At 39.2% G+C, this 14,016-nt stretch overlaps 3 protein-coding genes across 3 annotated transcripts; 1 reads left to right on the top strand and 2 right to left on the bottom strand.

The window, feature by feature from the left end:
- The first annotated feature begins 185 nt into the window (after positions 1-185).
- LOC131447186 (zinc finger protein OZF-like) lies at positions 186-3,445 on the top strand. Its single transcript, XM_058618737.1, has 2 exons — positions 186-461; positions 1,250-3,445. The coding sequence occupies exons 1-2, from the start codon at positions 377-379 to the stop codon at positions 2,650-2,652; spliced, it is 1,488 nt and encodes a 495-aa protein (XP_058474720.1). The 5' UTR covers positions 186-376; the 3' UTR covers positions 2,653-3,445.
- Positions 3,446-6,458: 3,013 nt separating this feature from the next.
- On the bottom strand, positions 6,459-8,686 carry LOC131447189 (transmembrane protein 272-like). The gene is made up of 4 exons (XM_058618740.1): positions 8,625-8,686; positions 8,488-8,538; positions 8,207-8,398; positions 6,459-7,128 (listed from the first exon to the last, which is right to left on the bottom strand). Exons 1-4 carry the CDS (start codon positions 8,683-8,685, stop codon positions 6,866-6,868), a joined length of 567 nt encoding a protein of 188 aa, XP_058474723.1. The 5' UTR covers position 8,686; the 3' UTR covers positions 6,459-6,865.
- Positions 8,687-10,078: 1,392 nt separating this feature from the next.
- Positions 10,079-13,578, bottom strand: LOC131447622 (1-phosphatidylinositol phosphodiesterase-like). The gene is made up of 4 exons (XM_058619520.1): positions 13,482-13,578; positions 12,498-12,586; positions 11,322-11,892; positions 10,079-10,599 (listed from the first exon to the last, which is right to left on the bottom strand). The coding sequence occupies exons 2-4, from the start codon at positions 12,569-12,571 to the stop codon at positions 10,300-10,302; spliced, it is 945 nt and encodes a 314-aa protein (XP_058475503.1). The 5' UTR covers positions 12,572-12,586; positions 13,482-13,578; the 3' UTR covers positions 10,079-10,299.
- Between the last annotated feature and the right edge of the window lie 438 nt (positions 13,579-14,016).

Here is a 14,016-nt window from a genome sequence, read left to right as displayed (position 1 = left end):
TTGATTTTACTTTCGCATCTTTTTTAGATTACTTTTTCCTCGTTTAGTTTTTTACTACTACTTTTACATTTCCTTCAAATACACTTGTGTACCAAACACATATATGTAACACTTTACACTGTAGCACACGTGTAAACATAAAAAACATCAACAAAATAAAAGGTTGCATTTAAATGTTAAATGCATATTGCATTGCAAGGACATCGCATCTTTCCCCTGGTTTTATTCTAGTTGGTTTACATCTTTTCTACTCTGATTCGAGTCACTTGAGTTTCAATGTTCACACGTTAACATCTTGTAATAACGTTTTTTCTTCTTTTTTTTAATGTATGACGTTAAGGTCTATGGGGGCGTGGCCTGAGATGGGGAACGAAACATGGCGGAGTACGAGGACAAAGTGCAGCGGAAGATCTGTGTCCAGAGAAGGCTGTTCGATTCTGGACTGAAGTCTACAGGCACCGGTCAGTGTCTCTCTCTATATATCTTCATATCGATCTATACGTGTTATAAAAATAACTATATTTGAACTAAGTAAACAAACATAACCTATGCGGAACATTTTTTTTACAGACACACACTGAAACATAAACGGAGGTATATACTAATTCAACGAATGCCATTACATTCGAGACGGGTTTCATCCTCTAACTGCGGCAACTAGATCAGCCGTAGCCTGCAGGGGCGGGGCTTAAACAGTCAACAGTCCTACCACATACTGTTTCCTCTGTGGAAATGCACAATATAACATACATGAACGCTGTTTCACAAAACGCGGATTGAGCCGTGATTTTCCAGTTATCTTGGATTAGTTATGTCTCAATTTAATGGAAGCAGTGGCACACGTTGCCATGGAGACCAGGCTAACATGCATTTAATACTTAGACCAGGCTTATCTATTCAATCTGCCACTTCAACCAAAAACTTGTTTTACACTTATTCCATGGTCTCACATATTTTAGGTCTCCCTTCCCTGTCTCACATTAAAATGGGTTAAAGAAAAGACAAAAATAAAAACATCATCCAACCAATGAAAAAGAAAGATACTCCTCGTTTTATGACCACTATAAACTTTATGAATTTCAAATAAAAGAGTGGAATAGAAATTACACAGCTGCCAGATGAACACACACGTGCAGAGCCCCGTCAGCGAAATGTAAGAAGCAGACTATGTCACTACAGCTAGATCTTTAAAAAAAAAAAAAACAGACAAACATCTAGGTCTTTAAAGTTTCTCTACTCTCATCCGTAGGCAACCGACAGCTGTCAGTGAGTAAAGAAGAGGTTCCTGTGCAGCAGCAGAAGTGGAGCTCTGGTGAAGACCTGGAGTCCACCCACATTAAAGAGGAACAGGAAGAACTGTGCACCAATCAGGAGGAGGCACTGTTTCAATGTCTGGAGGACAGTGATATTATTGAGTTCACATTCAGTCCTGTCACTGTGAAGAATGAAGATGATGAAGAGGAGCCTGAATCTTCACACCTTCATCAAGGACCAGCATCAGCCAGGAACTCATGTCCAGATGGACATTTAGGACCTCTTAATGAAGGCCATGCTTCTGAATTGTCTGCAGTTAAAACTGAAGTCAAAGAGGGTAATTGGAAGGAGAAAAGTGAGCCTCAGTCTGGTTTAAACACGAAAAAGAACCCCCTACCTGCTGTCAATGGTACGGCATGTACAAACGAGAAGAAACCATTTAGTTGCTCTGAGTGTGATAAGAGATTTGGCTTCAATTTCCAACTCACCAGACACATGTTAATTCACACAAGAGAGAAACCCAGCTGCTCAGTATGTGGTAAAACGTTCAGCCAAAAGGCTTATCTGAAGTTACATGAGAGGACTCATACAGGAGAGAAACCATTTCATTGTGTTGCATGTGGCAAAAAATTTAGCAGCAAGGAAACTCTGAAGAGACATGTCACGAATCACACTGGAGAGAAACCATTTAGTTGCTCTGAATGTGGCAATAGATTTAACCTGAAAGGAGAACTGCTGAGACACATGGTAGTTCATACTGGAGAGAAACCGTTTAAATGTGCTGAATGTGGTAAACGATTCACCCAGAAGAACAACTTAGAGAGACATACGAGAACTCACACTGGAGAGAAGCCCTTTAGTTGCTCACAGTGCGGCAAAAGATTTGGCCGAAAGGAAGACGTGCAGAGACATATGTTAATTCATACAGATGAGAAACCGTTCATGTGTTACGAGTGTGGTCAAGGGTTTAACTACAGTAACCTTCTGAAGATACACATGAGAACGCACACAGGGGAGAAACCATATAGTTGCTCGGTGTGTAGTAAAAGGTTCAATCGAATAGGAGATATGCAAAGACATATGAGACTTCACACGGGTGAGAAACCGTTCCGCTGCTCTGAGTGTGGTAAAAGATTCAAGCAAAGTGCACAACTGAAGGTGCATGAGAAATTTCATACGGGAGACAAACCATTTAGTTGCATTGAATGTGGTAAGAGATTTTTCTTTAAGTACATGCTGAAGTCACACTTAAGAATTCATACAGGAGATAAGCCATTTAGTTGTTCTGAGTGTGGAAAAAGCTTTATACAAAAGAACTGTCTGAGAGCACATGAAAAAATTCATACAGAAGAGAAACTAAATGTGGTGAAAGATTTAGCTGAGAGGATGAACAGGTGAGTCATACTGAAGAGAAAATATGTATATGTATTCTTTTTTTCCAAATGTCCACGTGAGAACACAGAAGGAAAAGCCATGGATTATTCCCAGCAAGCCATTTTCAATATGTCTGCAGCCAAATTTCCATTGTTCATGTCTGAAAAGAAATTTAGTAGAACAGAGAGGGAAGAGGACCAGACCCAGATTGGAACTCTGTTTCTAACTGATATTTACAACCAGGTACTGAGACCAAAATGGCATGGAGGATGATTTAAAGGAGATCAGTGAGCTATGTTTTTTTAAAATACATTACAGCGTCAAAAATGTAGCTTGTGCTATAACACAAAAAAACTGTGGTGAAAAAAGTGCATCTGAAATAATTAAGCCCGGCTTGTTCTAACCTGGCTTGCTCTACTTGTACTTCTACTTGAAATGTATAGAACCAGAATGGACTGATGTGACTACATCAAGTCTGGCTTTCTCTGTATTCCTTAATTCTGCTGTTGTGAAATAGACCTCTGAGTAAAGTCAGTGTTTCCAAAACATCAAACCACTCTGTGCTGGATACACTACATGGGGTTGAGTTATTAAAAAACAAATTGATATCTAAAAGTGAAAATGTATGAATCATAAAATTTGGATCTTTGAAATAAAAAAAAGTGAAATAAAAATGACTGGCAGCTGTGAAACCAGAATAAACATGTTGTAGACACATAAATACTCACCCAATAAACTCTCTCCCAGTTTAATGGTATGCTATATCATGAATGTCCTTTGCATTATCTTGCCATTAAACAGCCATTTTTTAAATGAAGTTTGTGTTATTCTTTCTCACTTATGTATCACACAGGAGATTCTGATCTACTGCTCTCTCCATTAGTGAAGTCAACTGTTATTTTGATACTTTAAAATACTTAATTCAGATTTACCTAAGTCACACAAACACATTCTCTATAGACTATGGTGCAGGAGAATGAGTAGTTTATAAAGTAACACAAACTTGAGTTACTGTCAGACAAGGTTGTTCAGCAGGATTTTTCCTCTAATGCACCAAAAGCTGGATGTCAACGGCTGAAGAAGAAAAGGGTTTCTTTTGTTTCACTGTATGTTTTACTCGGTAAATGATCTTTTTTCTGTTGTTATTATATGTTGTTGTTATTATATTAGTTTTATATATGAATATTTATATATTTATATATATATATATATACACATAATATATAATAAATATAATATATATTTTTTATTTGTTTTTCAAAGCATTTTTATAATCCGTGTTCGAGTTCCGGGTCCGGAAATAAAGTTTGTTTTAAAAAAACAAAAAACAGTCTGACGTCACAGTGTTTGGGGCGTGTCCTGTGAGTTTCCCCTGTACCGGAAGCGACCTCACAGTGGTGCTTTGTGAAAACATGGCTGGTTGCGAAGACAGTTTGAAGCGGTCAAAACGGAACATCTGTGGTCGGAGTAAGATGCTCAATACTGGACTGAAGCCCGAAGACACAGGTCAGTATTTAACTCTCTCCCTCTTATCCATCTTTGTGTAACTGACCGAAACCGACTACGGCTTTGGCAGCTATAGATGCTAGCTGTTGCTACGTTTTTTTAAATAACTTTATTGAAATATTCAATCCCTACAACAAATACAAAAGTACGTTGTGATCAAATGTAAACCGTGTGCGATAATGTGAGACGTGCTTAAATGCAAGCATTGAAAAGGGAATATGAGCCATCATTTGATTATGCAAATGAATGCCCATGATTTGAAGGTGCGTGTGAGATGAATTTCTGACTGCGGCAACCGGAGTTCCCGTTGCATGTAAACAAAACAAAATAAAGCGACATCTGAAGGAGTTTGTTTGGCCTTTGTTGTTTCATCTGCGGAATAAACGACAAATAAATGATTTGACAAAAAACATAAACCATACTACTATAGTCTGTCTCCTCTCTCCCACAGGTGATCAGCAACTGTTGGTGAGTAAACAAGACGTCCCCCATGAGCAGCAGGAGAGGAGCTCCTGTGAAAACCTGGAGTACCTCTGTATTAAAGAGGAACAGGAAGAACTGTGGACCAATCAGGAGGAAGATAAGCTTCAAGGTTTGGAGGACGCTGATGTCATAAAGTTTCCATTCAATCCTGTCACTGTGAAGAATGAAGATGATGAAGAGGAGCCTGAATCTTCACAGCTTCATCAAAGTCGCACTAAGAAGAACAGAAAGGACTGTGAAAGACGTTTAGGCCATGCTTCTGAATCTGTTGCATTTAAAACTGAAGTCAAAGAGGAGGATTGGAATGAGAACAGTTACCAGCCGACTGGTTTAAATGCAAAAAATCACAAGAAACCATTGAGTTGCCTTGAGTGTGATAAAAGATTTAACTGGGAGATACAACTGCTAAGACATATGTTAGTTCATACAGGCGAGAGACCCTACAAATGTGACGAGTGTGGTAAAGGATTTACCCAAAATGGCAACCTGTACAGACACATGAGAACTCACACGGGAGAGAAACGCTTTAGTTGCTCACAGTGCGGCAAAAGATTCAGCCGAAAGGAAGACATGCAAACACACATGCTAATTCATACGGGAGAGAAACCATACATCTGTTGTGAGTGTGGTCATGGATTTATTTCCAAAACACCTCTGAAGATACACATGAGAACTCATACAGGAGAGAAACCCTATAGTTGCACAGTGTGTACGAAGAGATTCAGTGGAATAGGAGATATGCAGAGACACATGAGAACACACACAGGAGAGAAACCATTTAGTTGCTCCAAGTGTGGTAAAAAATTTAAACAAAGTTCTCAATTGAAGGTGCATGAAAAAAGTCATACAGGAGAGAAACCATTTAGTTGCATTGTGTGTGGTAAGAGCTTCCTCTTTAAGTATGTGCTGAAGTCACACGTGAGAATTCATACAGGAGAAAAGCCGTTTAGTTGCTCCGAGTGTAGCAAAAGATTTAAAGATAGGTCCCAACTTAAGGAACATGAAAAAAGTCATACAGAGGAGAAACCGTTTAGTTGTGTTGCATGTGGTAAGAGATATCGTTTTAGGCGCTTGCTGAAAGCACACGTCAGAATTCATACGGGAGAAAAACCATTTAGTTGCTCCGAGTGTGGTAAAAGCTTTACACATAAGCAAACTCTGAGGGTACATGAAAAAAGATCACACAGAGGAGAAACCATTTAGTTGCTCAAAATGTGGATTATCCAAAAGAAGAAATGGTTAGACACGTGACAATTAGTACATGCATGACAGTAAATTCTTTTTTTTAAAAAAAGAGGCAGAACTAAAAGACAAAACAAAAAGATCTTTTGTAAAAGATTGTTGTTTCAAAAGCCCACGTGAAAACGTAGCATGAAATCCAAAGCTTACAATAATTAATAGTAGGGCTGTCAATTTTCCATTCGAATTTCATTCCTTATTATTTTTAATATTCTAATTATATTCGACTCCCGAAATTCGTTCCAACAGCCCTAATTCACAGTGATCCTGGAAGTTCTGGACATTGTCCTGTTGTTGGGAACATGTCTGACTCACTGTGATTGTCATATGGGAATGGAAAACACCTGGACCCAGATTTCTCTGAAGTTAACGCCCTACAACCGATTCAAAAAGCACAGAGAGAACTCAGGTGGACCAGAAGAACTAAGAAGAACCCAGTGTTTGATACACATTTATAACTAGTTACTGTGGACAAGACAACAGAGACCAAAAGACTATCAGGTTTAAAGCCACTCAAAATTAAAACATTTGTGGTTGAAACTGTTTCTGCTAAGTATTGTTTTGCAGTTGCTCACTATTAAAACAAAAGACTAAGACAAACATTTAAGCTAGTATTTCTTTATTCAAGCTGTGTTCATCTCATTACTGCACATTACTGGTGGTAAAGACCAGAGAATACTTGATACATCTCACACATTACTAAACTGCAATAAAAATACAAAGAATACTAATATCTGTGTAGAATTCCTCTCAATACTAGATGAATATTTGCTTTCACTGTTGCACATTTTATCTTTTACTGGTTCAAATGTGTTGAGAAGCTAGTGTTCAGTCAAGCCGCTACACTTGTGTCTTTCTTTGAGCAGTTTTAAGAGCTGCCGTGTTCTACTTATCTACTACCGGACATAAAAGTAACCGTCAACAGCAGAATCAATATCACCACAGTGATAAATAGTGACAAGTTCCACTCCTTTAAAATCCACTGAAAGATCACAGACCACGATTTAAATCACACATCACCAGCGACAGGTTCTGCAGAATTACTTGTTGCACCATAGGAAGAATTACGGTTGGGTATGAGGTGCCGACTTGCTCTTATGGTTGTACAGCACATCAGTACAGCGACACAGCAGCTAGAGACAATTATAAGACACAGAAAGACCCACGTGAAGGTAATAACAGCAAAGGCAAACTGGAAGGTTATCTTGTGACAGTACTGATCTTCTCCTGGTGTGTAGCTGGGGGGGTATACAGAGTACACCCAGACGGAGCCTACGGGAGACAGACAGCACATATTAAAGGGATAGTTCAGGTTTGGTTGTATGGTTGTAGAAGTATTGGCACATAAACAACAGTCAGTACGTTTACATAATATTAGAAAAAAACTATCATTTATTGTGTTAGTGAGACTTAAACCAGATTTTTAAAATCGGACTAACACACTCGAGACCCTTAGACCACCTTTTCTGACTGGAGACATAAATTTGTATCGTGGGTGTCTTCCGATTTTAGGCTGGTTTGAACAGATTATCTGGCCAAATTATCCTGTAGTGTGAGGGATTAACAGACTCTGATGCAGCAGACGCATCAGAGTCTTCCTGGTTTCAGATCATAAGTATAAATCAGTTAGATATTTACATCTTTACGACGAAACAGCGATTGCGGGTGTGAGCATATCTCTTAGACTTAATACAGTTTTTTTGCATTTCTCAGCACAAAACATCACACACACAACAGCTATTAACTGACGATGCTGACATGTCTGTTTATATTCTGAAGTTAGGTTAAAGCATGCGAGTTTCTGTGAGATCCCAAATCCCTGGAATCTCCTCCCTGAAATCATTTGATTTAACACCAAGTGGGTGGGCCTGTGCCTTGACTGCATCGTCTAGTCTGGGCTTTCTCAGGATTAAAATATTGAAAATTGGTTGCAAAGTTCGTTGTATCTGGTCTCTAAAGTTTTTAAAACCAAGTCGGATTTGAAAATCCTCTTGTCCTATGGTTACAGTGAGAACAAGCGTTACTTACTGTGTGCAAGTACCTCTTACAACTACGGTTAAAAAACATGAAACTTTTCCCTTTAAACAACTCAATTCTGAAATTAACTCATCTAAGACATTGAGAACCTTTATCTTACCAAACTTTTTAATGATGGCACCTGTGCTAGCTATCAGAGGAAATTATGTAATATCATCTCCTCTAGCAACAAGATAATTTATGATTTCAAAACAAGTTTTCAAGGGTTTTTATTTTGACCATTTGACCACACTGAAAACTAAAACTTTGTCTGATCATTTTAACAGTTAAAATTGAAACTGAAACATCTGTCTGATGTCGGATTTTCTCCCACCTGCAATGAACCAGCAGAAACAGAAGAGGTGTAACAAGGTTGTGAATGTCGACCACAGCATGAAGACAGCGCCATCTTTCCAGGTGCGTTTGGTGGAGGTGAAACAAAGAGTGAGGAGGCTGGCTGCTCCGAACACTATCAGGAAGATGGGGATGTTGGGTTGTACTGGACAATAGCTCAGATGCATGGCCCCTAAGATGCAGCAGTGCGGAGTGAGATACTCAAATTTGGACCAAAATCATACTTCTTAATGCCAAAAATAACAACAATTTCAAACATACCCAGTCCAATGGCAGCAATCATCACCATCCAACACATAATGACCAACACAGCTAAGAAAGAGGGAGAGAGCCAACAGTAAAAACATAAAAACATAAAAGAGAAAAAGTATGAATGTGACTGACAACAATGTTCTAACCAAGTGCTGCAAAAGCCACAGCAACTGGAGGTGTGAATTCCTCTTGCGGAGATGGTTCCATATCTACTGCAGAGAAAGAGGAGGCATACATCATAAAATATCAACAAGCTGAGCAGCAGCACAAGTGTTTTACTGTACCTTTTTCTTCTTCAAGGGTTCTCTAAATGAGGAACACTACCGCTTGTTGCCGAAGTAATCACTTTGCAGGATGTGAAGACACAATGATATAAGTGTCTCAACTGTTTCGCAAAACCCTCTGAGAGGAAATGGTGATAAACATCAGTTTACTGTGGTGTGGTAAAAGCAATATGCATGCAAAGGGTGTGTTGAGCCACAACATATGAATATGATATCACTCCAAACTGATATATTATGAACATTTTCATTTTGCAGTTCATTAAACATCGTGGCTCAGATCTCGTCATTGTGGCAGTAAATACATAGGGAGCATTTTTATCACAAACTATGTCGTCTGGTGTTTTCTGTCCAGCACCTGCACACTAAAACCACTTATTATTATTTCATTCTTATTCATATTTGTTATTTATTTGTTTGTCACAGTCTGCATTGACTCAAGTGAGGTTACTTAAGAACATTTTATCACAATGTGCAGAGCTTCTTCTTCATCTGGTGCCACACTATAGGATTTATATCACTGTTCACATCTGCTGTTGCACTTGAGGAGTGTTAACTAATACAAATATGTTTTTTAAAGTTGTAGAGGGTAACTTTTAAATATAAACAAATGTCTGCTACACTCAAACTTCTTCTTCTTTCGGCTTCTCCCTTTAGGGGTCGCCACCTTAGACCATCTGCCACCATCTTGCCCTATCCCTTATGTCCTCTTCTGTTACACCAACTGTCCTCATGTCCTCCTTCACAGCACTTGCTGATTAAACCTATCAGCAGCACATGATTCTCTCAACACCAAGAAGCGCCTACAAAAACTTCACAATTCTGCCTGACTGCGTGTGTCAATCACAGCTGTTCCCATTAAGTGTCTTTGATGCAGTCTGATGCAGACAAACGCTACGTTAAAAGACAGATATGTAGAACAGGAGACAGCACTGCTTCTCTCTCGGTCTCTACTCTATGTATGAGAGTGGATATGAGTGGGGGGTCATAACGACTGCACTGTTTTTGATAATACTCAGAAGTCCACAGGGGGGGCGATAGAGGTTCCACACTGGAGCTTTAGAGAAATACTTAACAATTACTTAAAAGTGAAATTAGATTTCTGCTTTAATGCGGCTCAATCTGAGGAAATCGTAGTGACAAGAGCAGTATGACAGTTGAAGTGAGTTTGTGTTGCAAAGTCTGACACATTCATGTTCCTCTTAGCCACCAGTAAGACAGAAAAGGATGGAAATACCAACACATGTCACTGTAGGAGCGCCACAACACAGCTTCAAATCTACCTGACTAATGCTGGACAAGAATTATAATTCACTTGATTGGTTTTCACAGCAGTTTATTACTGCACAGATTCATCACGTTGCCACGTCTATTTTGCTTTGACATTCATTTTTTCTCCAGTATCTTTGGTTGATAAAACTATAACAAATGTTATTTGAATTTAAATCACAAGAGTTATAGCGGACTAGTACGGTTACTCAGACATTATTGTTGATCTTCTTTCTCAGTGAAGAAACTGTATTTTTCAAACTTCCCCTGTTCAGAACTGGATTAAAGGTCTATCCCTATCTCTCAGCTGGAAGTCTATGATCATTTGAATAATGGGAGCAGCAGGAAAGTCCATGCATATGATCCCAAGGCGCTGGTTCAGGTCTGTCTTGGCCCTCAGGTAGTCGTACAGTTGTGCGTTGATGGGCTGAGCGACGGCTCTGGGGTGTGCAAACACACCAGCTCCACTGCTGTAGGTGAGAAAGATCTGAGCCATGTTCCCTCCAGGCGCAGCCTCCAGATGTTCATAGACACTCCGCCACTTCTCCTCCAAGTGCCCAAGTGTAGAAACCTATTTGGAATGGCAAACATTGAATTGAAGTTTTCTGGTTTCCTCCTGAACCAAACAGGAAGTGAAAATATATTGAATAGCCATTGCAAATAGTACTCAATTGAATGGAAGTCTATAGAAAAATCTGCCTACTTACTTGATTCTGAGAGCAAAGATTTTTCTGGGGAATTAATGTCTCAGTCTCTAGTTTAGGTCTTCTTCAATTGAACATGACTTTAATTTTGAAAACCATGTTTCCATTTAGAGACAAATACATACCAGTGTGACAGCTGGTATCGTCCAGGACAAGCATGGCGGCAGGTTATATTTGTGAATTTTTAGTTGCAACCCTCCCCCTAAAAAAATGCTGCTGGCCAAATTGGAGGTTTCAAAACAGTAGTTCAGATTATTAAGGGTGACATCCCTACCAGTTGCCACCCACAAGATTTTACAGTAGAACTGCGTGTTAGCAATAAACTGGTGATATAATACGTAACAATACAGTATATAACTATATGTTTGGATACTATAAGCAAAACATGGTCTTTCAGCAGTTTTATGAGATAAATCCTGCCCTGCACTGCTGGTATATACTCACATATGCTCCCTCAGTCAGCTCTGAAAGTATTGCCTGACAAAGCCTATTTTCAGATGGAAAATGGATGCAGCATACAAATATTGTTAAATTATTTCCAGAATAATAACAACAAAAAACACCAAAATACTGTATTTAAACACCTTACCTTCCAGTCATCTGCAATGTCCAGGGATCCATAGCGCATCCCCAAATCTGGCCCAGAAAAGTTCTGCAGGATAATGAGTTTCCCTCTGGCCTCTTTCATGGTTGGTACAAGCCGGCTGTGCCACAGCAGGTCCCAGTGAGTGTAGCGGTGGATGAAATCAACCACGGCGCCATAGATGTTATTCGTCTCACTGAACTCCTCCTTCACACGCATCAGCACAGTCTCACTGGGATACTCTCGCAGGAAGTCAGCAACACCCTTCAGCACTTGGCCAAAGTGTGCCCGCTGGTATGACACCCCATGATGGATGGTGAGGTTCCCGTTCACATGACGTACACGGACGTCCAGAAAGCGGACACCTGCCTGGAGCTGCAGGGCCAGGCTCCAGGTCTGACACTCAGCGTACACGCCGCCATACAGGGCCATGGCGTTGTGGGTCCCAGGCATGGTGACCTCAGACAGCAGCTGATCATCAGAGATACTGGCCATCCAGGATGGGTTTAGGAATGCTGGGTTGGGTGTATCATCATAATCAGGTCTCTGAATGGCACCGTAACTCATCCCGATCATTCTGAAATTATAGAGATGCTGGCTTTGTATTTGGTCTTAAAGGTCTGTGTTAAATGTAGGTAAAATTTGGCAGAAATGAGACATAAAATAATGATACTAATATTATTTTGTTGCGCAATCACCTGCATTTATGAATTGCTGTTTTCATTACTATTGAATGAGCGCTTTATATTTACATCAGAAGCAGTACCATAGGTTCTCCTACATGTTCAGAGGGAGTACGGTGAGAGATGTTCAGTTGCAACGTGTAACTTAACTTAAGCAGCAGATGTTGCTAAATCCCACACACTGTACCTTTAAATTTCACTGATACCATGTTAAATGGTAACAATAGTCTCTGTCCGAGAAAATAAAACTGGCAGCACTTATTTACTGGCAATTATAGTTATCTCTTATGTATTATGTTGAATATTTTTGGATTTCTCATGTTTTTAAATGAATGTGTTCTGTATATTTTAAGCTCAAAATATTTGAATGTTTGTGTTTCCCACTCTTCATTGTGTGTATTTGTTGATGTGGGTGTTTTTTTTCCTTCAGTGGAAGTATTAAATACTCTGGGAATCAGTTTGGCAGGATTTCGTGTCGAGTCATCTGTGAAATTCTCACCCCAGCAGGAAAATCAGCTCCTTGAGCATTCCCTGCTTTTTCACCAGGCATCTCTGATCTCTGATGTTTCTCATGTCGATTTCTCAGTTCTGATGACAGATAAGAAAAATATAATTAAATTACTGTAAACATCTATTAATAATCTTACAACCAAGAGCAGCACAGCAAATATCCACCTTATAACTTTATTCAGAATTTCTTTGCACACTCAGCAAATTTGTTTGCTAGTTTCTAATTTCTTGTTTTTACATTATTTTGGGTTTCAGGCTTTAATGTCAGGTCCATACATACACTTTAATGCATTCTTTACTTTTTATCTGTTTCAGAGTGGGTGCAAAGCTCTTTTTGGGGCAGGTGTAATCACCATCTTTTTTATTCTGGGAATTACAGGTCCTTTGTTAATTTGTTCGTTGACCCTGTCTTGATGAGCTATGTTCTGCAGCTAATGGAGCAATTTTGCTTGGGGGAATTACATATGTTTTAATTGATTTTATTTGCCATTATTTCACATGAATTGTTTTTAATTAAAGGCAAACCTTTACAAATTAAAGTGCTGACAAAATAAAATATGTAAACACAAAATGTATCATTCAAATGGGTCAAAGGTCACAACATCTGTTTAAATGTTGCTAACAAACAAAAGAGATTTTAACATTGACCTGAGAAATCATTGTAAAACTAATAAACTAACAAAAAAAAGAATGATTTGTACTTTTGTAATTCAAGTTAACATATTGCGTATAGTCTTCTACTCTTGTTATCTTGACTTTGACGTTAACACCACTGACCTTTTGGGGAAAAACAGACAGTGGAAACATTTTCGTTTCTAACGCAGGCTGAGGCTGACATCTGCTCACACGCCCAGGCTAATACAATGGCAGGATCAGCACTTTCTAATCCCAGACCAGAACCAAACCATCTGCTGGTTCTGTTTTAAACCTGCTGATTTGTTTATGTGCAGCTCTCACCTGCTTTGGTTCATACCTGAAAAACCTGGAGGTGTTTGTCCTCAGTCTGGTCCGGGTGCCTGGTGATGATGGACAGAGAGAGACGGACAAGAGAGAAAGAGGGAGAACAAGGGTCAGAGACTAAATGACAGAGTGAGTGTGTTGAACTGGGAGCTGAGCTCTCTGTTATCACACTGGGGTGCAGGTAGAGGGGTGTGTTTGTGTGCGAGAGGTCATTCCTCTGGTCACTTCTCTGATACATCATGGGTTGCTCTATAGAATGTATCTGGGTCTTCCTGTATCAAATCAAGGAATCGGTAAGAGGATGTAAAAACAATACAAATAATAATGAAATAATGTAATAAAAATAAAGTGAAAAATTATTTCAAATAAAAACTTTATCTGTTTTTTTTTCTTTCTCACAGCCTAAAATACACCGCAACTGCAGCTGAACAACTTCCCACAGTGTTTCTTATCAGTGAAAAGTCCAAATTTAGGCTCAATATTGACATGGTTAAGTATGAATATGATGTAAGACACATGTAAGATTTAATGTTGACATAAAACATGGT

This window comes from Solea solea, chromosome 20 (assembly GCF_958295425.1).
Source record: "Solea solea chromosome 20, fSolSol10.1, whole genome shotgun sequence".
NCBI classification, from domain to species: domain Eukaryota; kingdom Metazoa; phylum Chordata; class Actinopteri; order Pleuronectiformes; family Soleidae; genus Solea; species Solea solea.
Note: the sequence above shows the minus strand (reverse complement) of the source record. Positions and strands in the feature narration are given on the sequence as shown.

Bases quoted from the DNA above. Each gene is read 5' to 3' on its own strand.
- LOC131447189 (XM_058618740.1), bottom strand. From the start codon at position 8,685: ATGGAACCATCTCCGCAAGAGGAATTCACACCTCCAGTTGCTGTGGCT. The intron at 8,539-8,624 runs GTTAGAACATTG...CCTCTTTCTTAG, and splicing joins TGTGGCTTTTGCAGCACTTG to CTGTGTTGGTCATTATGTGT. The intron at 8,399-8,487 runs GTATGTTTGAAA...GCTGCATCTTAG, and splicing joins GATTGCTGCCATTGGACTGG to GGGCCATGCATCTGAGCTAT.
- LOC131447622 (XM_058619520.1), bottom strand. From the start codon at position 12,571: ATGAGAAACATCAGAGATCAGAGATGCCTGGTGAAAAAGCAGGGAATG. The intron at 11,893-12,497 runs GTGAGAATTTCA...CTATAATTTCAG, and splicing joins GAGCTGATTTTCCTGCTGGG to AATGATCGGGATGAGTTACG. The intron at 10,600-11,321 runs GTAAGGTGTTTA...CATTCCAAATAG, and splicing joins ACATTGCAGATGACTGGAAG to GTTTCTACACTTGGGCACTT.
- LOC131447186 (XM_058618737.1), top strand. From the start codon at position 377: ATGGCGGAGTACGAGGACAAAGTGCAGCGGAAGATCTGTGTCCAGAGA. The intron at 462-1,249 runs GTCAGTGTCTCT...TCTCATCCGTAG, and splicing joins ACTGAAGTCTACAGGCACCG to GCAACCGACAGCTGTCAGTG.